At 53.5% G+C, this 24886-nt stretch overlaps 1 protein-coding gene across 7 annotated transcripts in view; it reads right to left on the bottom strand.

The window, feature by feature from the left end:
- Positions 1-24886, bottom strand: part of SNED1 (sushi, nidogen and EGF like domains 1) — an 89189-nt gene that overhangs the window by 25720 nt on the left and 38583 nt on the right. For 3 of the 7 annotated variants that reach the window (XR_004053249.1, XM_030916846.1, XM_030916842.1), the window contains exons 7-25: positions 22686-22799; positions 22461-22574; positions 18211-18321; positions 14726-14851; positions 14400-14504; positions 14030-14143; positions 13237-13353; positions 11314-11430; positions 11015-11131; positions 10704-10925; positions 10274-10447; positions 7414-7527; positions 6622-6735; positions 6197-6310; positions 5457-5570; positions 4819-5115; positions 2508-2691; positions 1493-1605; positions 309-590 (exon numbers count right to left, since the gene is read on the bottom strand). Coding sequence is in view for 6 of the 7 variants with exons in the window: in XM_030916846.1 (XP_030772706.1) it covers positions 309-590; positions 1493-1605; positions 2508-2691; positions 4819-5115; positions 5457-5570; positions 6197-6310; positions 6622-6735; positions 7414-7527; positions 10274-10447; positions 10704-10925; positions 11015-11131; positions 11314-11430; positions 13237-13353; positions 14030-14143; positions 14400-14504; positions 14726-14851; positions 18211-18321; positions 22461-22574; positions 22686-22799 (2763 nt within the window). In the remaining variant the exon portion in view is untranslated. The remainder of the gene's footprint in view (positions 1-308; positions 591-1492; positions 1606-2507; positions 2692-4818; positions 5116-5456; positions 5571-6196; positions 6311-6621; positions 6736-7413; positions 7528-10273; positions 10448-10703; positions 10926-11014; positions 11132-11313; positions 11431-13236; positions 13354-14029; positions 14144-14399; positions 14505-14725; positions 14852-18210; positions 18322-22460; positions 22575-22685; positions 22800-24886) is intronic. The other 4 variants (XM_030916847.1, XM_030916848.1, XM_030916844.1 and 1 more) reach the window with 3 other exon arrangements.

Below are 24886 nucleotides of genomic sequence, written 5' to 3' on the forward strand. Positions count from 1 at the left end.
GGCTTCCTCCTCGCTGCCGCCCTCGGCACCCGTTTTCAGGTGACGCTCAGCCTGTCTGGGATCTACGGGGGGGGGTCCGGCACACGTTGAGGCTCCATGTGCTTATTATTCCAGTTGTTGGTGCCACCCGCCCGTGAGTCCTTCCTTTCCTCGTGGGTTTCATACACAGACTCCTCCCCTGCTAACACGGTCCTGTTTCTAGGCTGTCCGCCTGGCATCCCAGGCCCCTGCAGGGCCAGGTCAGTCCTGAACAGCACAGAGGGCTGGCAAACACTGCCCCACCCACCCGCAGGGCCTGCAGCACTCACAGGTGATGATGTAGAGGTGGGCGGGCTCGCTGTGCAGTGGCCCGAGCTCCGTACCCTGCACGGCTGTCACAGAGAGCTGGTACCGCCGTCCCGGCAGCAGGTCGCGCACTGTGTAGGATGCCAGCTTCCCATTGGGGACATAGCGGCTCTTGGTGCTCTGGCTGGTGGTCACATTGATGACATAAGCCTCCAGCAAGCTGCCTGGAGTCGGGGCATCCCAGACCACGTGGGCAGAGGTGGCTGTGACTCGGGCGGCGGTCAGGTTTGCTGGAGGCAGGGGCCCTGGACGAGGCAGGATCAGGGAGAGGTGAGGGGGTGCCCACAGGGTCTTCTGGCGAGAACACAGTTTGAGAACCTGACAGGGGCTGCCGCAGCCTTGCTGGAAGCCAGGTTCTTTATTATGGAGAATGGTACAGCACTGAGGTGGGGTGTGGGCTAGCATGCACGGCAGCATCTCCCAACCAAGAGGCCTGCAGGCCCCCGATGCCACCCTCCCCTCGGGTTAGGATTCACCCTGCGAAGCCCCCAGGCCGTGTCCCATCAGCTGGCGCCCTCCCTGCAGCACTGTCGGTTTCCCTGAGCCTGGCTGCGTGGAGTCCTGGGCAGACTCCCCTACCCACCAGCCTTTCCTGTGCCTTCCCAGGTGGGCAGCATCCGAGGGCACAGGTGGGCAGGGGCCTGCTCAAGCCTCTGTTCATCACGGAGGGAGCTGCAGCCTCCCCTCTGCCCGGTTCACCGTCCCTCCCCTGTGCGCTGACTGTCTGTGCTCTCGCCCCTCCCATGCACTGGGGAGGGGTTGTGGGCCTAGTGACACCAGGAGCTTAGCTAGAGGGGGCTGGTTGCAAGGTGCAAGGGCCCTGGACAGTGTGGGTATCCCTGGCCCAGTGAGTTCCTCTGACCCTCTGGTCAGTGTCCAGTAGGAACTTCATGCTGAGGAGCTACCAAGAGCCTTTAGAGATGGAGACTGCCCTGGACAGCTGTCCCAGCACAAGGGCCCAGCCCAGCCCAATGGCTCCTGCCCAGTGGCCCCTGCTCAATGGCCCCAGTGGAAGAGACGTCTGGGAGGCCAGGGCTGGGTTTCTGGTGTTGTGGACACTTTGGAGAGGACTAGGGGAGGCTGGAAGGAAGCCAGAGCTTCCAGAAGACGGCCTTTCATGTGCCAGGGGCTGCGCCGTTCTACTCACGGGTCCACACGTGTGTTGGCGCGGTGGCCAGGCTCTCCGTGGGGTGCTCCTCTCCCCTGAGCCCACTGAGGGTGGTCAGCTGGATGGTGTACCTCCTCCCAGGCAGCAGAGCCCTGTGGGCAGGAGGTGACGAAGAGAGAACAGGGACGTCTGGGACCTGTGTGTGACTCAGCTACCAGACCACAGCTCCCCTGGTCAGGAGGTGACCGGGGGGAGGTCGTCCTGCTGCTGGTGGCCCAGGCGACCTCCACGAGGGGCACACTCGCGGCCCTCAGAGCCGTGTGCTCCTAGGGTGGGAAGCCAGCCCATACATAGTCTGGGAAGCGGAGGAGGATCGGGTGCGCCTAGGGCCGCTACAGTATTGTCAGAGGGCCGGTGTTCAGATGGGAGAGGCCAGAGAAGGGGTGGTCGCTGTGCAGGGACGGGGGACAGGCAGGCCCGATGCCCCTCAGCACAGGTGAGTTGATGTAAATTCTCAGGAACCCACAGGGCAACGTGAGGCCAATACTGTCCCAGCCCCAGGAAGCTGCTGGCTGGAGTTTTCCTTCCCACCCGCTCTCCGGTCTTTCCCGGCACCCCTGCCTGTGCTGAGCACGAATCGGAAGCTTTCTCTCTGGTTGGTGACCAAATCACAGGGGTCCACTGTGGGACTCCTGGGAGAGCTCGGGGCTGTTACCATCTCCCCTCGCTGGCCGCTGCTCTCTGAGGGGCCAAGTCACTCTCATGATCTGTGTGGAAGGTGTGCTCCCAGGTTTTCAGAGCTTTTCCTGCTCTTTTTGGACACTTTAAAACACTACGAAGGTGTATCCTCTCTTGGCAGCTCTGATAAGGTGAGGCAGGAGTGAGGCCTCCAGGGTCAGAGGCTGGCTCACCTGAGACCTTTGCCTCCGCCCGGGTGAGGAGCGACAGGTGCACAGTCCACACACGGAGAATGTGCCCGAGACCTGGGCCCCGTGTCCCCAAGCCCCCACCCCTGCCCTCACCCGAGCCCCATGCTCTGGGTGTCCCCTCTCACCCAAAGGTGAACCTGTCCACACTCCTTTCCACATCAGTGGCCTGGTCTCTGAGGGCCTCAGGGTGGCGGATGGACACGCGGACCCCACTGACGGTGGCATGGTGGATCCTGTGCAGGGCCCACTGCACTGAGATGGTGCTGGCCGTCACATTGGTGACCTCGAAGCCTTCCACAGGGCGGGGTCCTAGGGGGAATGGGCTACTTAGCAGGTACTGGCCCCTCCTTGCTCCTGGGGGAGGGCGGGGGCTCAAGATGAGACCAGGCTTGGGAGGGTGCTGGGGCCACAGAGAGGTCCTGGAGAGGGTGTCCCGTCAGCTACTCAGGGGACTCGGGCTGAGTGGGACACCCAGGCTCTGGCCTCCAGGGCTGATGGCTGCAGAGCCCGTTGTGGGCCATCCCGCTTTACCAGAGGCAGGGGTCTTAACCTCCATTTAGATGTGGCAGTGACATGGCAGGGGATGGGCCGGAGTCCCTCTAGACATGAGTGACCCAGACCTCCCCTCTTTTCTGCGCCAGTCGACTATTTTGGTCTAAGAGCACACATCCGGGCCTGGTCTGGGTAACACCGTCCGAGGAGGACGGACGCACAGAGCTCCCGGTGACTACAGGGCAGGGGCCACTTGTGAGCTTAGCTTCCCGCCCAGCCAGTCTCCTCCAAAGCTCCAGTGCCACTGCTGATGCGCCAGGCAGAGCCCAGAGGGCAGCGCTTGGCTCCTGGCAACTCAGCACCCCAGTCTGTGAACAGTGGTCCCTTCCACCCACCATGGCTGGCTGGAGCCCCCACTCTGCAGCAGGCAGGGCGGGCTCCGTCTTTGCTCCAGATACCTTCCGAGGGCAGCCTCACAGGTGCTTCCTCCTAAAACAGCCCAGGTGAGCCACCCCTACTCAGTCCCTGGAAGCTCCTGTTGACACCTGCTCAGTGCCGCCCGCATGTACATCCAGGCTCCCCACTGGCTGAGGTGTGCTCTGTGTCCTTGCTGTGTTGGGAATTTCAGCCCCTTGGTGGTCAACTCCTGCAGGACAGGCCCCTGTGGGCCCCTGGGTGGGCTCGAGCTGCCCTGAATGCCTCCACCTGTCCCGCAATGCCCTTGGCATTGGCCTCAAGCTGGGGCCCACGTGTGGCCAGGAGGCCTTCCTCCTGTGAGAGCCGCCGATCTCCTCTCTGCCTTCCCGCCATGCTACCCGCAGGTTTCACCAAACTCACATGGCCGCCCCGCAGGGCCCTGCCAGGTGCTCAGGCCTCATTGAATCCCCGGCCACCACCCACCCATCACGCCACTTTGCAGCAGTCCGTGCTCTGAGCACCCTTTCCTCTTTCCTCGAGCCTCTAGCACCCCTTCCCCATTCTTGTTCCTGTGTCTGAAAGCCACAAGTGTGCTGGGTGAGAGTCCCATGGCCTCATGGCCCTGCACCCCACCTTGGTTCCTGCCCAGCCTGTACCAAGATCCCCTGTGCTCTAGCTGATGCGCCTGGGCTCAGTGGAGGGCCAGCCTCTGCTTTCTACTGGCCCTGCCCCTGTCTGTCCACGGCCGTGTTCTGGGGCTCCCTTCTCCTCCCCGGAATCCCTCCCAGCAGCATACAAGCCAGCTAAGCCCTGACGCCCTCCCTAGAGCGCTCAGCATCTCCTGCTCCCCGACGTGGCAACAACCCCCCAGGCTGTGCACAACCCCGGCCCCCCTGCCCTCTCGGCGGCTCAGGCTCTCAGGGGGCTCCTCCCTAGGACTCCTCTTCAGGGGGTCACATCGGGTCACAGCTTTCGGTGCCAGCTCCAGGTGGAGCCTCTGGGTCTGTCCTTCCATCTAGGGCCTGCCCCATGGCTCTTCCCGATTAGCCACGGATGCCTCTTCTTAGCACATCCCAGTGCCCACACATCCCTGTGAGCAAGTGCCCCTCAAACTCTCCCCAGGCCTTCAGAGCACCCCAGAGTCCCAGCGCATCCAAGCCCGCCCCCGTGGCCCCTGTCTCCCGCACTGGCTCCTTCCAAGGACCTTTTTGGGAAGCCCCCATTCCTCCCCAGTCCCACTTCCTAGCGCCACGCCTGGGGGTTGTGCTGCTCCCACTCTTGGCTCTATTCTATGCGCCCCGATCCCACGCTTGTGTCTTGTGGACCCGAGGCCACTCCCGAACAGCTCTGTCTCCCCAGTGCTCTGTCTACAGCAAGGCGGTGCCTCCAACCCCCAGCTCAGCTGTCCTGCTGCTGGGAGAACTAGGGAGGTGGACGGCACGACAGCCGCCCTGCAGGTGCCTGGGGCCAGTGCTGCCCTTGAGGGGCAGGGGCTGGGCAGGGACGGCCAGGCTTGGGGATACTCACGCGTGCGGGCCAGTAGCACGGCAGGCCTGCTGATGTCATTCTTGTTGTTAGTGTTGCGCTTGACTGAGAAGACAGAGATGTTGTAGGCCCTGCCGGCCGCCAGGGCCCGGAGCTGGTGCGAGGAGCGGGTCCTGTCCACAAAGTCCGTGCGGCGGTAGGAGCCATCAGAGGAGACGTAGGTGACCGCGTAGCCATCAAGCATCTGCCTGGCGGCTGGGCCATCGGGCGGGTTCCAGGAGATGGAGACCCCACTCTCCTCCACTCTCTCCATCTTGAGGGCCGTCGGTGGGAAGAGCTCTTCAGGGTTTGGATCAAAACAAGGAGAGAGGACTGGTCAGCTGTCAACCATGCACGCCTGGCTCCCATCGGCGGCTCAGCCGGGTCCGGCTCTTGGGCCTAATACAGCCATCGCTGGCAGAGTCCTTCTTTGTCTCCGGCCACGTACCTCCAGGAGGGTCACACTTTTGCATGTGTGACAGTGTTTCAAGCCCACCAGGGGATTTTATCCCCTCCCTGTTCCTCAGGGAAGGGGCCTGGGCAAGCAGCGGCCAGATGCTCTGCCCTTGGGGACCGTTGGGCCCTCTGGGGTGAGGGGACCCCTTCATGGCTCCCTCACTAGAGGTGCCCTCGCCACCCACCTTTGGCACAGTCCTTGCCCGTGTAGCCCACTTTGCAGGTGCAGCTGTGGGAGCCGTTGCTGGCCAGGCAGTAGCCACGGCCCCCACAGGGGCTGGAGAAGCAGGGGTCACTCGCTGAGGGAAGAAAAAGCAGCAGTGTGTGTTGGAGTATGGCCAGGGGCCCCCACTTGTTCCTGGGGCACTGGGTCCCTCCTGTGTGGGTGTGGAGGGGAGGGGGGCACAGGACAGCTACTGCCTCCCTTCGGTTCTGTCACCTCCACTGCCCTACGGGGCCCAACCCAGCAGCCCCTCCACCCTCCACAGCTGAGTGCCGTCAGCCCGACTGGCTGAGGGGAGGAGACATTGGACCAGGACAGGCCAGGTCACCATCCCAGTGACAGTCCTGCTTGAGGAGGGGAGGTCAGTGGTCAGGGAGGCCTCATCAGGAGGTATCTCACTGGGGGCTGATTAGGGAGAATGTTCCAGAGAGAAACACAGCGACGGGCCGGACCTGGGTGTGCAATGAGCTTGGCCTGTCCGAGGGCAGCAGGGCCTGTGTGTGACGTGAGGCCCCACCCCGGGTGTGTCCTTGGCTGAAGAGCCGTGTCGGGGGGTGGGGTGAGCACAGGAGATGGGGATGTTTAGAAGGCACCATCATGGGACCAAGGGAGACAGGCGGAGGGCCACTGGCCTGCGGCCTGAGAAGGGGCCTTCCCAGGCGGCGGGCAGAGCGCGGGGAGCAGGCGGGCCTGCCGCCCTACCTGTCTCGCAGTGGTAGCCGAAGAAGCCCTCTGGGCAGACGCACAGGTAGGCCCCGCCGCCACTCTCACACCGGCCTCCGTGCTGGCAGGGGCTGGAGTCGCAGGCGTCCACCTCTGGAGAACACCCAGAGAGTGGGCCCAAGCCGCAAGGGGGGAGTCTGGGGGAGGGAGGAGAGGACAGCGGGAAGAAGGGAAAGGAGGAGTCTAGGGGCAGAGGCCAGGAGAGAGGGGCAGTGGGCAGGTCCCTCCCCTCAGCCCTCCCCAGCACCCTCACCTCCACCCCTCCCTCCCAAGGTGGCCGCAGCCCTGGGGGTCCCTCTCCCCAGGTGGTCTGCCCAGCAGGGAATGTGGGGATGCTCCACCTCCTCTCTGATCTTCTAGAGGCCCAGGCTCTGCATGTGGGGCCCACTGGAGGGAGCCCCTACCTGTCTCACAGTGGACTCCGACGAAGCCTGCAGGGCACTGGCAGACATAGGCCCCAGGGAGGTTCCTGCAGGAGCCTCCATTTCTGCAGAGGTGAGCTCGGCACTCATCCCTCTCTGCACAGAGAAGGGGTGTCAAGGGTGTTGCTGGCTTAGGTCCGAGGCGCCTACATGCCCCAGGAGTCTGTGCATTCCCAGAGGCTTTAGTCACCCCTTCCCCAACTGGGAGTAACTATTCGGGACATGTGCGTTTTCTTCCATCAGCCCCACACCCACCCCTCCTCGGGAGGCATGCCACCTCCACTGCCTGCTGGCAAAGCCCCACCTCCAGGCCATGCCTTCCTCCAGGCCACTCTGCAATGGGAGGCTACCCAAGACCACGACTGGGCATGGCTCCCTGGGCCCTGCCTTCCCTGGAGCCCGCGTGTCTTTCTCAGGCTTAAGAGCCCTAGCAAGGTACAAGGGTGTGCAGGGCTCACGGGGCAGGCCTCCCCTCCCTCCGCTGGCTGGCAGCGACCAGGCATCAGAGGCTGTGACCTGCCCTCGGTGACACCCACCTTCTCTGCGCCCTGAGCCCAGGCCAGCACTTCTCAGCTGGGCTCTCAGTCTCCCCTGGGGAGGTGCAGGAAGGGATGCTGGTAATTCTTTGTCTTGGATGTCAGAGCTGGCAGGGGCCCGAGAGAGTATGCAGTGGCCACCCCAGCCATCCAGAGACCTCTCCGGGGGTCCCACTGCCTCAGGCACATGGCCAGTGTGCTGCAGCTGCCACCCCAGCAGGGCCAGGGCCCCTCTTACCCAGCTCACAGTGGACGCCCTCGTAGCCTGTGCTGCAGAGGCACAGGTACCCAGCGACGTGGTCCTGGCAAGAGCCCCCATGCAGGCACGGCTGAGACCGGCACTCATCAATTTCTGAGAGGAGAGAGTCCAAGAGTAAAGCAATGTGGCCACAATTAAGCCAAATTAAGATGCACATAAACTAGTTCTGAGGGGCCAGAGAGAATTCGATGATACATCATCAGTGCTCGGAAAGGCCAGAGACCAGGGCTGGATATCCTTGGAGTCGGGGCAGGGCAGTGGGCCTGGGGCTCAGTGACTGGCTGTGCCTATGAAGTGACGGCAGGCTCACAACCAGCCCAGGGCTCACGGAAGACACTGTGGGACTTAATTCCAGTGGTTCAGGCCGACAGGACAAAGGCGTCGGGGGTTTGGCAGAAAATGTCTCATGTCCCATCTTGCCATTTCAATGTATAATAGTCACCTATGAAACCAGTACCTCTGGGACCAGTCTTAGTTCTAAAAGATTCACCACAGGTTTCTTTTAAAGTGGGAGTTGTGCTTCTGAACTTAAATGTTTATTTTTTTAAAGTTTAATTTCATGCTTAAAAAGTAAATAAACAGTAATGACTTAGTGACATCTGGGACTAGCATCCACCCTGGCAGCCAGAATGGTGAATGGGATCATCTGACCATGCACCCTCCTCTTCTCTTGTGATAAGTATTTCTGGGTTTATCATTTCCTTGTCTTTTTTTTTTTTTTTTTTTTTTTGAGACGGAGTCTCGCTGTGTCGCCCAGGCTGGAGTGCAGTGGCCAGATCTCAGCTCACTGCAAGCTCCGCCTCCCGGGTTCACGCCATTCTCCTGCCTCAGCCTCCCGAGTAGCTGGGACTACAGGCACCCGCCAGGTCGCCCGGCTAGTTTTTTGTATTTTTTAGTAGAGACGGGGTTTCACCGTGTTAGCCAGGATGGTCTCGATCTCCTGACCTCGTGATCCGCCCGTCTCGGCCTCCCAAAGTGCTGGGATTACAGGCTTGAGCCACCGCGCCCGGCTCCTTGTCTTTTAAAAATTAGGTTTTCTGGCAGTAAAATAATTAAAATTAGCTTAAAAAGTTTTATAAATTCCCTAAACAATAATGAATGTGTTTTTGTTGTTCAGGAACTTTATTCATAGTACATCATGATACATATTGTCTTCTCTCAAGATTATATACAGAAGAGAACTCCACACCGCAGCTCACTGTGGTTCATAGATTCTCACTACTGAGTAATATTCCACAGTGTGGTTACATCATACTTCACCCATTCTCATTGGCTGGGTCTTTGAGTTGGTTCTAGACTTTTTTCCTTTTTTTTTTTTTTTTTTTTGAGACCGAGTTTCACTCTTGTTGCCCAGGCTGGAGTGCAGTGGCATGACTGTGACTCACCACAACCTCCGCCTCCTGGGTTCAAGCGATTGTCCTGTCTCAGCTTCCCAAGTAGCTGGGACTACAGGTGCCCGCCGCCACGCCCGGCTAATTTTTGTATTTTTAGTCGAGACGGGGTTTCACTATGTTGGCCAGGCTGGTCTCGAACTCCTGACTTTATTAGGCTTTTCAAAGAACTAATTTTGGCTTGTCATTTCTTTTGTATCTTTGATCTCTACTTCATTAATTATAGCTTTTACCTTTATTCCTCTTTCCTTCTACTTTTTTCAGCATCATTTGGTATTTTTCTTCCTAACTTCTGAAGTCAGACATTTAATTAATCAAGTTTGAAATTTTTTCTTTGCTAACATTGGTATTAATGTCAGTTTCCCTGGCTAATTTTTAAAATTTTTTGTAGAGATGAGGTCTCCCTATGTTGCCCTTGCTGGTCTTGAACTCCTGTGTTAGTCTGCCTTCTGCAATTCTGCTTCCAATCGTACATATTTTTTGGACTTTTATTATTATTTTTTGAGACAATCATACTTTTCAGGTGTCTTGATATCCTGGCTGGTTGCTCATATTCTCTGAGGATATCGGCTTTTCATCTGGCAACATATAGGAGGGGAAGTAGCACTGGGAGGGGGGTCGTCTCCAAGACAGTCAGGAGCTCACCCTGGGGCTTAAAGCCCAGAAGGAAAGGAGGGATGCTTGAAGCCAGGTGTTCCCAGAACTCTTCACCTGAGTGAGGCCACGCAGGTTGGCCTTGGCTTTGTGGGGCATGTGGGGGACAGTGATGTGCTTATGTGCCCCACTCAAATCTAGGTGCTGTCACTCACTGTTCCGAAGCTTGTTTTAAAATCCTTACTTCATAAAAACTAGCTCACATCACACAGACTTTCTGATGGACAGTTTGGATGACTCTGGTGTAATGTGATGCACCTGTAGGGTGTTAATGGCCCTACTTCTCCAGGGGCTTTGGTGAGGGGGGCCTTGTCTCTAGGCTGTGCACCCCCAGCTCCCAAGCCAGACCAGGGCGGGACCTCGGTGCAATGCACTCCTCAAATGGCTGCGGGGGAAGGGGGATCTTATTTTGATTCCACAAGTCTTCAAGGGGCCAGGAGTAGGAGGTGGGTCCTGAACCTGTATCTGGCTCTTTAGGACTCAGCCCCCGGGCTACCTCTTGGCCTCAGCTACTGCATCTGCAGAGTGGGTATTTGGGTGTTTGACCCCCTGCTCCAGGCTGCTCTGAGGACAGGGAAGCCTTTAGTGAATGGCCCAGAGCAAAGTTGACTGTGATCATCACCTCTGTCACCCCATGGGCCATATTCACAGACAGGAGACTGAGGGGAGAAGGGGCAGGACCAGGTCAGAGCTGGGCATCCTTGCTTGGGCCTGCAGCCTCTGTGCTCCTCCACTTGGCCAGGTGAGGAGGGTGTGGGCCCCACCTGCCCCACCCCAAGGGCCCGCAGAATCACCCAGGCACTGGGGAGGCTCACTCCAGACACCATGTGGCTGACAGACCCGGATGCGGCTGGGGGCGCTCAGGCTGTAGCCGCGGTCACATGCATATAGGGCCACCGCGCCCAGCCGCGTGCCATTGAAGCGCAGTGTGGCGTGCTTCACCTCCTCTGGGGGGCCGCAGTCCACCTCTGCAAAGCACAGCAGCCTGTCTTGCACAGTCCTGTGCCTTCCCGGCCCCTCCCCACCGCTCTGCCCTCTGCCCAACCTGGCTGCAGGGCCCAGACGTCCTGCTCCCACACTGCCCTTCGCCAGGGAAAGGTGCCTCGACTTCTGAGGCCTGGCTGCTGTGATATGTGTTTCCTTCTTCCCATTCCTGCCCTGCCCAGCTCTGCAGGGATTAGCAAGAAATCTGATGCTCCCCACTTGGCCCCCCGGCCCTCTCACCTGCCTGGCACCGGCGTCCCATGTACCCTGCTTGGCAGTGGCAGAAGAAATCCGTGCCTCGGTCCTCGCAGGTGCCCCCATTCACACATGGGCTCCGGAAGCAGGGGGAGGGGGCTGCCAGAATGCAGGAGGGTCCTGGCCACTGTGTCTTCCCCGAAGGCTCGGGACTGCATGGGGCATCCTGCCTCCTGCGCCCAGCTCCACCTCCTGCGCCTCCAGGGCCTGGACCAGCCCTGCCCATGGGCCTGTTTTCACATCTGCAGAGAGGGTTCACCCCCGGCCGCCCTGGTCTGGCCTCCCACCCACCTTACCTATCTCGCAGTGCCGCCCGGAGAAGCCTGGGGGACAGTCACATTTGTATTTGCCAATGTAGTGGAAGCAGGTGCCGCCGTTGTGACAGGGGCCAGAGGCGCATGAGTCTGGCTTCCCTGGAAGCAGAAGCCAGGTCAAGGGTCGCAGCCCACCGCCCCTCCCAGGTTCCCCAACATCCCAGAGCTGGGGCCTCTTCATGAGAGGCAGACCCACAGCTGGCAGGGAGGGTGTGTCAGGGGGCCCCAGCTCAGGGCTAGCCCATCTCTCCTGCCCTCCCCCCTGCCCCTGGGGGCCGCACCGATCTCACAGTGCCTCCCGGTGAAGCGGTAGGGGCAGCTGCAGTGGTACTCGCCGCCTGCCTCCTTGCACGTGCCCCCGTTCCGGCAGGGCCCAGAGCTGCATAGGTGTGGCCGGGCTGTGTAGAAGGACAGAGAGGCAGATGAACGGGGCCAGGCTGCTGGCTCCACAGAGCCACTATACCCTCCTGGCATCTTCTCAGTCCTCTGGTGCTGGTGGGGCCTGACAGGCTGGGCCTGCTTCTTGACTGAGCCCTGGGGCCCGGCTGCAGAGGGAACCAAGCAGGTCCACACACATGGGGGAGACTGTGGTGGGGCTCGCAGGCCAGAGACCCCAACTCAGCCTCAGGTGGGCCCTTTGCTCGCCTGTCCTCTTCTCTGCCCAGGCTCCGGCAATGGCTGGGCCCTCCCTGTGGAGAACCGGCCCCACCACTGCTGCAGGTGCAGCACTCCCTCCCTCCTGCACACAGGAATTCCCTGACAGGAAGTGGCTGAGTCTCATCCGCCATGACATCAGCATCCCCAGCAGTCAATCTGGATTTCTGTGTGTTCCGTACCTGCATTGGCATTGCCACATTTTCTCTGGGTCCTAACAGCTCCTGGGCTCCCAAGGGGCTCAGACACCAAGCATGTATTTAAAGGCATCTGCTAAACCAGCACATCTATCCTGCCACCTTGCCAATCACCCTGTCAAAGGGCCAGCGAGGAACTCCGAATCCTTGGACACCTGGGTTCTGAGCAGCAGAAGGGGCCTGCCCCACTGTGCTCGCTTCTCTCCCGCCAACGCTTACCCCCAGGGGCCTCCCAAGCTGCACATCCAAGCTCTGGCTGCCCCACCCCTGAGGACAGCCATCCCTGTCCCTTCTGTACTCCCTTTGGGGTTAGAGGTGTCCACACTGGTGGCCCATGTGCTCACAGAAGCTGGGACCCTGGGGGAGGGCTGTGCAGTTCCTGGGGTGGGCACAGAACCGTTGGGGCAGGGACACTGGGTACTGGCAGTCTGGCCTAGTGAGGAGATGTCGGCTTTGGTAGGACACGCCTTGGGTTCAGTGGACTTCATGCCACTGGCAGGTGTGAGCTGGAGTAGGGCCAGAGTCAGCTCTGGGCAGGGCCCACGCAGGGCCTCAGGGTGGTCCTAGGAGTGTGTTGAGAGAGAAAGACCTTGTCAGAGCTTGCAAAGAACCAAGCAGTTGGGGTCTTCTCTTTGGAAACCTGTTCTACCTCTGCTGCAGGGATTGGGGGAGCCACGGGGTCCAGGGCTCAGGCTTCAGGGTCTTTCCCTCAGGGACAAGAAACAGAGCAGGGGAGGGGCCATGGGAGGCTCCACACCAGTCCAGGCTACGGGGGTGCCTGGGGCCGAGCCCCCGGAGACGGTGCCAGGCCACTCTGGGGTCAGGCAGCCCCCTCTGGGCATTGGACACTGAGATGCCAAACAGGTCTGGGGGTCACTGATGGGAGTCCTGACTGTTGCTTCAAACTGCATGGAAGGGACAGTCCTGGGTAGGGCCTGACGGGGACAGCTATGCCTGCAATGTGCTTGCAGAAGGACACTTCTACTCTCAAGCGGCTAAATGTAATAAAATTCGACATTGTCCATGCTGAATTAGATTGAACAAAATCCTAAGGAAATTTTTAAAATAAAATTTAATATAATGATTCTAAAACCTATTCGGAAAAACGCTGAGAAGGCAATGAAGCCTATCTTGAGAAGAGCAAGGTAAGGACCAGCAGGCCTGGCACTGGTGCAGATCAGAACCGTCCCAACAGTGAGGTGCTCGCCTCTAAATACACAGAACAGAGCAGCACATCAGGCAAGGCTCTAGAGGTCAGCAATTCGCGAAACAGAGACTGAGAGACCGCAGAAGCGGAACCGCGGCCCGCGGGCGCTCTCCAGGGTGCTGACGCCGGCACCCCGCCCGCCATACCTTTCTCGCAGTGCTTGCCGTGGAAACCGCGCGGGCACTCGCAGATGTAGGAGTCGTCATGGGCATCGCAGGAGCCTCCGTTGAAGCAGGGGTCTGAGTCGCAGGGTGATGGCAGGGCTGGGGGCGGGGGGCAGAGGGTGGTCCTGGAGCTTATGCCGCATCCGTGCAGGCGGCAAGAGGCTGGCGGGGCACCTTGCCTGCCAGGGTTACCCTGACATCCTGTCTGGAACCAAGGCCACTTAAAATACACTCTGTGGGCATCTTGGTTCCTCAGAGTGGGCTCTAAGGCCCCTCCCTGGAATTTCTCCTTTTCTCAATTTTAGCAGAACTCACCCTTCCGTCTTTTACGAGGTAGGACTGAGCTGTGATACAGAAATGCCTTCCTGTCATCACTGCCAGCATCATATCATTATTCTATATAATTATACATGATGCAAGCGATTAACCATCTATACACTAACAAACATATAGTAGTGACACATTTAATTAACGTGCCTAATTATGTATGCATTAAATATTTTAATAGCTTGTGTTGGCACTTAGGGAAGATACCACACGGTGCTTGTACACTTGCAGAAGTGCTTTTCCACCTGTGAGCTTACTCCACTGGGGCGGAGGAGATGTCTAGCCCCATATTACAGGAAGGCTACTGAGAGAGGCTCCCCCAGGTGCCAGCTCTCCTTAGAGTCAGAAGGGAAGCAGGGACTCTGGCCTGCGCCTGCCTCACCCACCACTTTCTCCCTGGCTTCTCTTTGGGCCCCTAGCCCAGCAGGCTCATCCCTGAGCTACTCACAGTGGCTGGCATTGTGGTCAGTGTGGCAGACACAGAGGTAGCTCCCACCGTGCTCCATGCAGTAGCCGCCGTCTGGGCACTGTGTGTTCATGTTGCAGGGCATGGCTGTGATTTCTGGAGAGAAAGGAGGAAGCCCCATCCCATATCCCGCATGTCTTCTGGCAGACCTCGAGTCCTTGTCAAGGCTGGGGCTTCCCAAGACCCAGCGGCCCCACCAGGTTCAGGCACTCTTGTGGCCAGGCCCTCCTGGGGTCGGGGTAGAACCAAGGGTTGGCAGTCCGGACCTGTGGACCCCAGCCCAAGCCACCATTCATTTCCCGGTGATGAGGATGCTCAGGGACAGGGCAGGAAGGGTGCCCTCGGCACCTACCAAATTCACAGAGAAGCCCAAAGAATCCCGGGGGGCACTGGCAGAGGGTGGTGTTGGCGCCCAGGCATCTGCCTCCGTTACGGCACTCACAGTCATTGGGGACTCCTGCCACGAAGAGAGGGAGGAGCCTCCCATGTGGGGGCGCAGAAAGATGGCACCCTCGCTCCAGACCCCGCCCTGCTCCTGACCAGTTTCCCATACAAACTGCAGTGTATGCACACTCACACGTTTCTTCTCGAGGTGTTTCCCGCATGCACCCACAGGAGGGCCCTCCCTGGGTCTCCTGCCCCAGCCCTAAAACGGCAGCCCTTGCAGCCCAGACGCACTCTGCCTGCAGTCCAGGCCCATGAAGCCTTCGGGGCACTCGCACACGTAGCCCTGGTCCGCATCCACACAGGTGCCCCCATTGTGGCAAGGGGCTGAGAGGCAGGCGTCGGGCACTGGGTGGTCACCTGCAAGAAGAACAGTGGTCACCAGTGGCCACGCAGGGAGTGTGGGGAGAGTGGTCTCCCCGCCCAGCTCCAATGGCACATTTGGGTTTTCACCTCTGTTCTCATTCCCAAGTAGAACTGAAGCCAGAAGCTTATTTCTGGAAATGGATTTGTAGCCGCACTGCACCCCATGGGGCTCAGCATCTCCCAGCCCCTTTCTTGGACAGAACAAGAAGCACCAGAGAAGCCACCCAGGATTGGACAGAACAAGAAGCACCAGAGAAGCCACCCAGGATTGGACAGAACAAGAAGCACCAGAGAAGCCACCCAGGACTGGACAGAACAAGAAGCACCAGAGAAGATTTCCTGTCGACATGTTCTATGAACCACTGAGAGGGGAGTGCCGAAATCTCCACCAATAATTATGGACCTATTTCTCCTTGCAGTTCAGTCAGCTTTTGCTTCATGTGAATAGGTGTTAATAGGTACAAGTATATCTAGAGTTACGTCTTCTGGATGAATTGACCCCTTTATCATTATAAAAGATCCCTCCTAATTCCCAGCAGTATTCCCTATTCTAAAGTTTAATTTATTTGATATTAATATAGCCACTACAGCAACATTATCCTGATTAGTGTTTACCTAATATTATAATATTATTATTATTATTATTATTATTATTATTATTATATTATTATTTTGAGACAGAGTCTCGCTTTCTTGCCAGGCTGGAGTGCAGTGGCGCAATCTCGGCTCACTGCAACCTCCAACTCCCAGGTTCAAGCAATTCTCCTGCCTCAGCCTCCCGAGTAGCTGGGATTACAAGCATGCGCTACCACACCCAGCCAATGTTTGTATTTTCAGTAGAGACAGGGTTTCACCATGTTGACCAGGATGGTCTTGATCTCCTGACCTCATGATCTGCCCGCCTTGGCCTCTCAAAGTGCTGGGATTACAGGGGTGAACCACCACGCCAGCTACTTTTGGTTTTTAAAAGATGTTCAATTTCTTCATATGCTTTCAAAATGTGTCTCTGTAAATTAGTATAGAGTAAAATTGACTTTTATTCACCACACCTCTATGAATTTTAACACATATATAGATTGCTTTAACCCCCACCACAATCAGGATGCAGGACATTCCATCTCCCTAAAAGACTTCTTTGGTCTATCTCTTCAGAGTCGCAGAGCTCCTATTACCCCTCAGTCCCTGGCAACTACTGATTTGTTCATCACTATAGTTTTGTTTTAAGAAGAATGCCATTTATGGAACCATACACGATATAATCTTTGAGACTGTCTTCTTTCAGCATAATACCTCTGAGATCCATCTAAGTTGTTGTATGTATCTATAATTGATTCTTTTTATGACTGAGTAGTATTTCACTGTACAGAGGTTCCACAATTTGTCTATCCATTCACCCAGAGAAGGGTATTTGGGTTTTGGAGTTTGGTGATTATAAATAGAAATAATATAACCATTTGTATATGGATTTGTGTGTGAACATAAGTTTTCATCTCTTTAGAGTTAACACCAAGGAGTGGGATTGCTGGGTCATATTATAAGCATATACTTAACCTTACAAAAAAAACCTGCCAAACTGTTTTCAGAGTGGCTGAACCATTTTGCATTTCCACTAAAAATGTGTGAGAGTTCCAGTTGCTCTGTATTTACACCAGGTCAGTATTTTTTTTTTGGACATTCTACTGGGTTTGTTGTGATTTCTTGTAGTGGCTTTTATTTGCGTTTCACTAATGGCTGACATTAATGACAAGAATATTTTTCCATCCGTTTATTCACCTCCATATAGATATCTTTTGTGGCCAAGTGTTCGTTCAAGTCTTTTATCCATTTTAAAAATTGGGTTGTTTTCTTGCAGTTGAGATTTGAGAATTCTCGATGTATTCTGATCACAAGTCCTTTGTTGGGTATGAGTTTTGCAAATGTTTCCTCCTGGACTGTAGCTTGTTTTTTTTATTCTTTTAACCGTGTCTTTCACAAAGCAAAAGTTTTAAATTTTGATGAAGTCTAATTTATCTGTTTTTTAAAAATGAATCATGCTTTTGCTGTCTTATCATCTAAGAATACTTTGCTTAAGACCAGGTCATAAAGATTTTTTTTTTTTTGCCTATGTTTTCTTCTAAAAATATTATAGTTTTGTGTTTTTCCATTTAGGTCTATGATCCCTTTTGAGTTAATCATTGTATAAGGTGTGAGGTTTAAGTTGAGGTTCTATATATATAATATATATATATATGGATATATGGATATCTAATTGTTTCAATCCCATTTGTTGAGAAGATTATCCTTTCTCCATTGGATTTAAATCATTTTCAAAAATTAATTGGCCATATTTGTTTGGGTTTAATTCTGAATTTCCTCTCCTGTTTCACTGATCCATGTGTCAGTTCCTTTGCCAATATCACACTGAACTGATCACTGTGGCTTTACAGTAAATCTTAATACTCAGTAGTGTGATTCCTCAAAATTTATTCTTCATCAAAACTGTTTTCTAATTCTTTTCTAATTCTTGGTTTTCTAAATTCTTTTTCTTTCCATACAAATTTTAGAAGCAGTTTGTCTACATTCACAAAATATTCTGCTGAGACCTCTGTTGGAATCATGTTAAATCTGTAAATCAGTTTAGAGAGCACTGCCATATTTACTATGTTGAGTCTTCTAATCCATGAACATGGTATGTCTCTCCATTTACTTGATCTTGATTTCTTTCATCAGCACTTTGTAGTTTTTCCGCATACAAATTCTCTAATGTTTTATTAGATTTATACTAAAGTCTTTCAACTTTAGAGGTTTATTGACAATACCATTATAAATTGTATTGTCAAATTATAAATGGCATTGTCAATAAAATTTTAGATCAGATTACACAGATTCCACCAACTTGGGGGAGCTCAGGAGTTCATAAATAACTTCATGAAATTGCTGTCCTAAGATTCACCCTCCACAGTTTCCCCAGTACTTTCCAGTTTTCTGGGGCTACCTTTTTCAGTCCTCTGGCAAAAAAGTTGGGGCTTTTATTTCCTTACCGTGCCACTTTTATAATGATGGCATTCGTGGCTGGGACCAAGTAATGGGATGACAGAGAAAGGGAAAAACAACAGGAAAAGGGAAAAACAATACCCAACCCCTTTGAAACCACAGCACCTCCAACTGGAGAGGAAGGTTTCTTCCCTCGCAGTTTAAAGGCACTTGAGGACTCCCCAACTTCTGCACTGTCAGCCCTGCTTCTTAAGCTGTGCTAGAGGGCTTCTCCTGGAGCACTCTTTTTGTCCATGTGGATGCTCACTTCTGGTTCTGAGGTGGCTTTGAGTCCAGGCTGGGGGGGATACCGAAGCAAAAAAAAACAATGGTAAACTCACCACTGGTTTGGTGGCACTTCAAAGCTTGGTCTTCTTCCCCAATCCACCTGCTACTACTGACTTTACAGAGTCCTCTGAGAGCTACTCCATGCATTCTGTCCAGGACTGTAGCTGTATTCAGTGGGGGAGAGACAGGGGTAGACTGTGCTTACTCTATCTTTCTCAGAACAGAAACCCATTCTATTACTTTACAATTATCTGTGTCTTTATACTTAGAGTGGGTTCTTGTGATAGCATATAGTTGGGTATTGCTTTTCAATTCAATCTGACAATCTTTGCCTTTTAATTTGCATGTTTACTCATTTTAATTTTAATGTAACTACCCATATGACTAGACCGAACCTGTCATCTCGCTTTTGGTTTTCACTTGTCCCGCTTTTTTCTTCTTTTCTTCTCTTCCTGCCTTCTGGATTGAGTATTTTTAGGATTCAATTTCTATCTCCACAATTGGTTTATTGGCTATAATTCTTTTTTTTTTGAGACAGAGTCTCGCTCTGTGGCCCAGGCTGGAGTGCAGTGGTGCGATCTCGGCTCACTGCAAGCTCTGCCTCCCGGGTTCACGCCATTCTCCTGCCTCAGCCTCCCGAGTAGCTGGGACTACAGGCGCCGCCACCACGCCCAGCTAATTTTTTTTTTTTGTATTTTTAGTAGAGACGGGGTTTCACCGTGGTCTCGATCTCCTGACCTTGTGATCCGCCCACCTCGGCCTCCCAAAGTGCTGGGATTACAGGCGTGAGCCACTGCGCCCGGCTGGCTATAATTCTTTATTATTATTTTTCACTTGTTGTTTTGGGTTTACAATGTGTATCTTTTACTTACACAGCCTACCTTCAAACAACATTATACCACTTTATATAATATAGGGACCTTACAATATTATACTTCCATTTCTTCCTTTTACATTGGAGTTGGTAAACTATAACCCACAGACCAAATTTTAACTGCCATCAATTTTTTAAAGTACAGTTTTATTGGAACACAGCCATACCTATTCATTTATGTATTGTCTATGGCTGGCTGCTTTCACATTACAATGGTAGAGTTGAATTGTGATAGAGAACATACGGCTCACAAAGCCAAAAGTATTTACTACCTGGCCCTTTACAGAAAAAGTTTGCACACCTTGATTTATGTTATTGAAGTCATCTACTTTATTTCTGCATGTTATAAGCTTTATTATTTTATTTTAAAAATTATCTTTAAAGGGATTAAAAAGTCTTCAACCTACATATTTATCATTTTTAACAATCTTCATTCTTTTGCGTAGATCCAGATTTTCCCCTGGTACCAGTTTTTTTTTCTTCTGTCTAAATAATTTCGTTTAACATTTTCTTGTAATGCAGGTATGCTGGTGATGCATGCTCTTCATTTTTGTTTGTGTAAAAAGTCTTTATTTCAGCTTAACTTTTGAAATGTAGTTTTGCTGGTAATACACTAGAGTACATTGATGGTTTTTTTCTTTCAGTACTTTAAAGGTGTTACTCCAGTGTCTCCTGGTTTGCATTGTTGTTGATGAGAAGTCTGTTGTCATTCTTGTTTCTCTGTATGTAATGTGGCTTTTTCCTCTGGCTGTTTTGAGATTTTTCATCATTAGTTTTCAGCAATTTGATTATAGTTTGACTTTGTGTGGTTTTCTTCATGCTATTCTTGGAAATGTGGGTTTTAGTTTTCATCAAATTTGGAAAGCATTTGGGTATTATTTCTTCACATACTTTTCCTGTAACACTCCTTTCCACACCCATCTCCATCCTCCTTCGCAGACTCCAGATACGTGGATCCTATTACCCTAATACCATTCTGCATGCTGCTGAAGATCTCTTCTTTTTCTTTTAGTCTTATTCTCTGTGATGCATCTTGAATTGTTCTGTTTCACTCTTCAAGTTCATTGATCTTTCCTTCTGCAATATCTAACCTGCTGCAAATACTATTCAGTGTATTTTAAAAACTCAGATATATTTTTCATCTCTGCAAGTTTTTAAAAATACCTTCTACTTCTTATTAGGTTTTTTCCCTCTCAACAATCTTGATTATAGGAGCATATTCATAATAGATAATTACACAGTTGTATCTGCTAGTTCTATCACTGCCTGTTTCTATTGATCTATTTTTCTCCTGGCTGTGAGTTATATTTTACTTCTTTGTAGACCTGATAATTTTTGACTGGGTATTCTGGAGTTCTGGATTCTGTTACATTACTGATGTTAAGGAGTATAGGATTTCATTCTGGCACACAGCTAAATGACTTAGGATCAGATTGATCCTTTTAAGCTTTAAGATTTGTTAGGGCAGGTCGACATTAGTCTTATTTCAGCATTGCTAAAGTGACACCCCACTGAGGACTCTACACAATAGATTACCAGCCCTGTTTGAGCTCCAGGAACTGTCTTACTTACCGCTTTCTAGTGGTTCTTTCCCCAGCCTTGCGGATTTCATCCTGAGCCCGATAATACTGAGCCAAAATTCAGGGAGGTCTCCTCTTGATCTCATGTTCCCTCCTGCCTCAGGAGCACCATCCTGTAGCCACTGAACTAGGATCTTCATCTCCTCAATTCAGAGGAACTGCTGGACTCTCAGTTCCTTCTCCCAGCACAGTGGCCTGGAAACTGCCCCAGGCAGAATCTGGGGCAATTGTAGGGCTCACCTCATTTGATTCCTTTTTCTCAGGGATGACAGGCTTGTGCTGAATGTTGTTCAATGGCTGAACAAGGCGTTTCACAGATTTTGTCTGTTTTTCAAGGTGATGACAGTGAGTGGGAAATTCCAAGAGCAGTTAATTCTTGTTGGCTAGAAGCAGAAGACTAGAAACTCTTTTTTATAGTCTCCAATTTGTGGCCAACCTCCTGTCAGACCTGATTAGACTGTCAGCATCTGCGCCTTGTAATACAGTCAATCAGCCCTTACATTAGCACAAGTGTCAGTCTGTTCTTTCTTCTTCTTCTTCTTTTTTTTTTTTTTGAGACAGAGTCTTTACTCATTCTGTCGCCCAGGCTGGAGTGCATTGGTGTGATCTCAGCTCACTGCAACCTCTGCCTCCTGCTAGGTTCATGCAATTCTCCAGCCTCAACCTCCCGAGTAGCTGGGATTACAGGCGTGCACCACCACGTCTAGCTAACTTTTGTATTTTTAGTACAGATGCGGTTTCACCATGTTGGCCAGGCTGGTCTTGAACTCCTGACCTCAAGTGATCTGCCCGCCTCGGCCTCCCAAAGTGCCCAAAGTGCTGGGATTATAGGCATGAGCCACCGCACCCAGCCAGTCTGTTTCTTATTATTCACGTCTACTTGCATTATTATTCTGTACGAAACATGGTTTATTTGCAAAAATCTTTTGAAACCCCTTATCTGTTTCCTGACATGAATTTAGGGAAATACACTGATATTTAGATAACAATCTGGGCAAAGTGAGCTGTGACACGGAACAGTGACTTTAAAGGAGCCAAATAGGTGAGGCTGCCTCCTCCTACTCCTGCCCTGCAGAGCACCACCCTCCCCTCAGGACACACCCTGGCCTCCCATGCCCTCGGCAAAGATTGATGGAGGGCTCATGATCCTCTGTGTCTTATGGGTAAAACAGAATTCCCTCCTTAATTTTTTAAATAAAAATAACCTGAATAGTTTGTCTTTATCATCTCCCTGGAGAGAAGCAGCAACTGCTGTGTCCATAGAGGTTGGCACAGCGGGTGAGCCTCTGGAGGCGGGTGCAACAATCAGACACGAAAGCCATTTTTATACTGTGGGCTGTAATCTCCAGTTAGCCTTTAAATTCCTCTAACAAGTCACAACTAGCAGTTAAACAATACAAAAGAGAATAGAAAACAGTGAAAGGCCAGTTTTCTTTCTGATTCCCGTTACCTTCCCTTGTGTGCTGAGGGTTCTAGAGTAGGAAAGGAAGATGTTAAAAAGCCAAGAGTCACCCAGGCTGGAAGAGGAGCCTTGGGAACTTTGTCATCCCTCCCGGCACTTCACAGACGGAAACTGAGGCCCAGAGAGGGAAGGGGCTGCTCAGCCTCACACAGCACCTTGGAGGCAGCATCCATCTTTTGCTTCCTGTGTTCCCTGCAGTTGGTGGCTGAGGATTCAGGCTGAGCGGGAAGCGCTGGGGAGTGGGAAGGGGGCAGAGGCATCCCCCACCCCAGAGGCAGGTGTGAGGTGAGTCAGACGGCAAGGCAGGAAGGGGAAGGTGGCTGTGGTGGTATTCACGGCCCAAGGCCACCATCAGCCATGGCGGGCTCCAGGCACTTGGCCAGTTACCTGTCTCACAGTGAAGTCCCTTGAAGGGCTCTGCACACAAGCAGGTGTAATTCCCCACTAGGTCAACACAAGAGCCTCCATTCAGGCAGGGGTCAGGGCTGCAGTCGTCCACATCTGAGGGGCAGCAGAGGTGGGGGCTTTGTTTGAGCCAGGCCACGATCACTCTGTGCCCAGCACCTGGCCACAGGCAGGAGCCCCTCTCCAACCTGAAGCCAGGCCACTCACCCGTCTCGCAAGCTGCTCCAGTGTATCCAACCTGGCACACACACACCGCAGAGCCGTTCTCCACCTGGCACTGGCCACCATTTTGACACTCTCTGGTGTCACAGGGGGATTGGGCTAGAGTGAAGAGGTGTAGAGAGGATGATGGACTCCCAGCTATGGTTACCTGATGGGACAGAAACCCCTGGGACGTACACTGAGCCCCATCCCCAACTGGCCTGCAGGGCAGGGGGGCCTGGCAGGCAGGTTTCTGAGGGGGCAACAGGCAAGGAAGAGGCCTAGCCAGACAGTCCTGACTGGCCACCTGAAGCTCCATCTGAACTAGGTCTAATTCAGCAAACCTGAAATGGAGGGAGGAGTGTATATGCTGGGCAGGGGCAAATGGGAGTGCACAGAACCCACTCCCACTCTCGGGGGACAGTCCCTCCCCTAGGTGGCTCTTATTCCAGGCTGACTGTGACAAGAGCTGTTGTCGAGGATGCAGGCTGTGACTGAACCTGGAAGGGTGTGCAGCACCCACGGTGCAGGAGTGGCCCTTGGGGCGAGAGGCTGGGTGGGGCAGGCAATGGCCTGTGCAGGAACAGCCAGGGCAAAGGGACTCTAGTCCCCCGTTACTGAGTGGGAGTGAGCTAGGGGAGCCCACCCTCTGCCCTGCCTCCTCATCGGATGCTGGCCCTCCTTGAGCCCAGAGCACGGGGCCCAGGCATCCCAGGTCTCTCCTTTGCCCCCAGGCAGCAGAGCCAGAAGCAGGGGGTAGCCACATCCCGTCTTACTGACAGCTCATACCCAAACAAACTCAGAAACCAGAGTGATAGCCAGAACGTGTGTCCCTCCCTGGAGTCATGGGGGAATGGTGGGGCCCTCTCCTTGGCACAGGAAAGAGACAGGAGGGCCTGACCACTCCCCCAGGAGGTGTGAAAGCCCTTTGGTGGCTGATGGGACATGGTGATCGCTGTCTCCCTGACCCCAACTCCAGTAGGTGGAGCAGAACATACACCCTTGCCTCTAGTTGTGGTGCCCCTGCTGTTGTGAGCTCTGGGGGCCAAGGTGGCTTCTGAGACCAGGGAGCCTCTGTGGGGGGTCAGAGCGGGGAAGGCTTGTACCCAAGGCTTGTGCCACAGCTGCACTGAAAGCCAAGGCTCAGGGCTCAAGGCCATGTACACAACTGACATGCTGCAGAGCCAAGACCTGAACCAGCCTCCTGGCACCAAGCCCTCTTAGGGGACCTCACCAGGCTGTACATCACAGAGGGGCTCCTGGAGCCTGGGGCATAGCCAAGGAGCAGCCCGTTCCTGGGAAGCTCCGCCCAGTCACCCTTGGGGACCCTCATCATAGGCCTGGGTCCTCCCGCAGCCAGGCCCCTGGCCAGCACCGCACAGGGAGAGCGCTGAGCGAGAGGAAGGAGACCCTGCCGGCCTCACTGGCCTTTACCAAGGGGACAGAAGCCTGCAGGGCTGAGTCTGCCATGGCACCAACCCCACAGAAGCCTGACTCCCACCCATCTCATGTCAAGAACACATGGGCAAGCAGGGCAGGAGTTTCTGGATGAAGAAAAGCTCCTTTGCACGGAGCTTGCTCCGACAGTGGCTGTGGGAAGACAGTGGCAGGGGCCGGGGAGCAAGGGATAACTGGGGTCACTGTGTTGTCACCCATGAGTGATCTGTAAACACACTGGCAAGCCCATCTCGCCGGGTGGGAATTGTGCTTTGCTCCTTTGGACCTTGAAGTCACATTTCCATTGCATTCCTGCAGAATTTGATTCTAATGTACTTTTAGGTGCAAAAGTCCCTTACTGCCACTCAACTATAGTTCTCGCCAATACAAATATGTGTAAACACTGGAATGAAATACTTTTAAAAACTTCCCATGACCATAAATATCTGGTAAGAATTGTTTTTTCTAGATTGAGATATTGATATAGTCACTATTTGAACACACTGATCTAAACAATCTATTACATGTTTTTATAAGCGATTGTCACACAGGACATGCACACCTGGCTGAGCTGGGTGGGGAGCAGCAGGTCATGGTGCTTTGATTTTAGGGGCTCCCTTTGCAAAGCTCCCTAAGCAGAGCCCTATGGTGAGATGGACAGCAGGAATGGGGGGGTCCACCTTTCTTTACCAGATGGGTGAAGGGCATGGGTGAGGGGTCCAAAGAGGTGCTGGTGGAAGGGCAGTAAGTAGAGGCCGACTCTGATGACA

This window comes from Rhinopithecus roxellana, chromosome 14 (assembly GCF_007565055.1).
Source record: "Rhinopithecus roxellana isolate Shanxi Qingling chromosome 14, ASM756505v1, whole genome shotgun sequence".
Classification (NCBI taxonomy): domain Eukaryota; kingdom Metazoa; phylum Chordata; class Mammalia; order Primates; family Cercopithecidae; genus Rhinopithecus; species Rhinopithecus roxellana.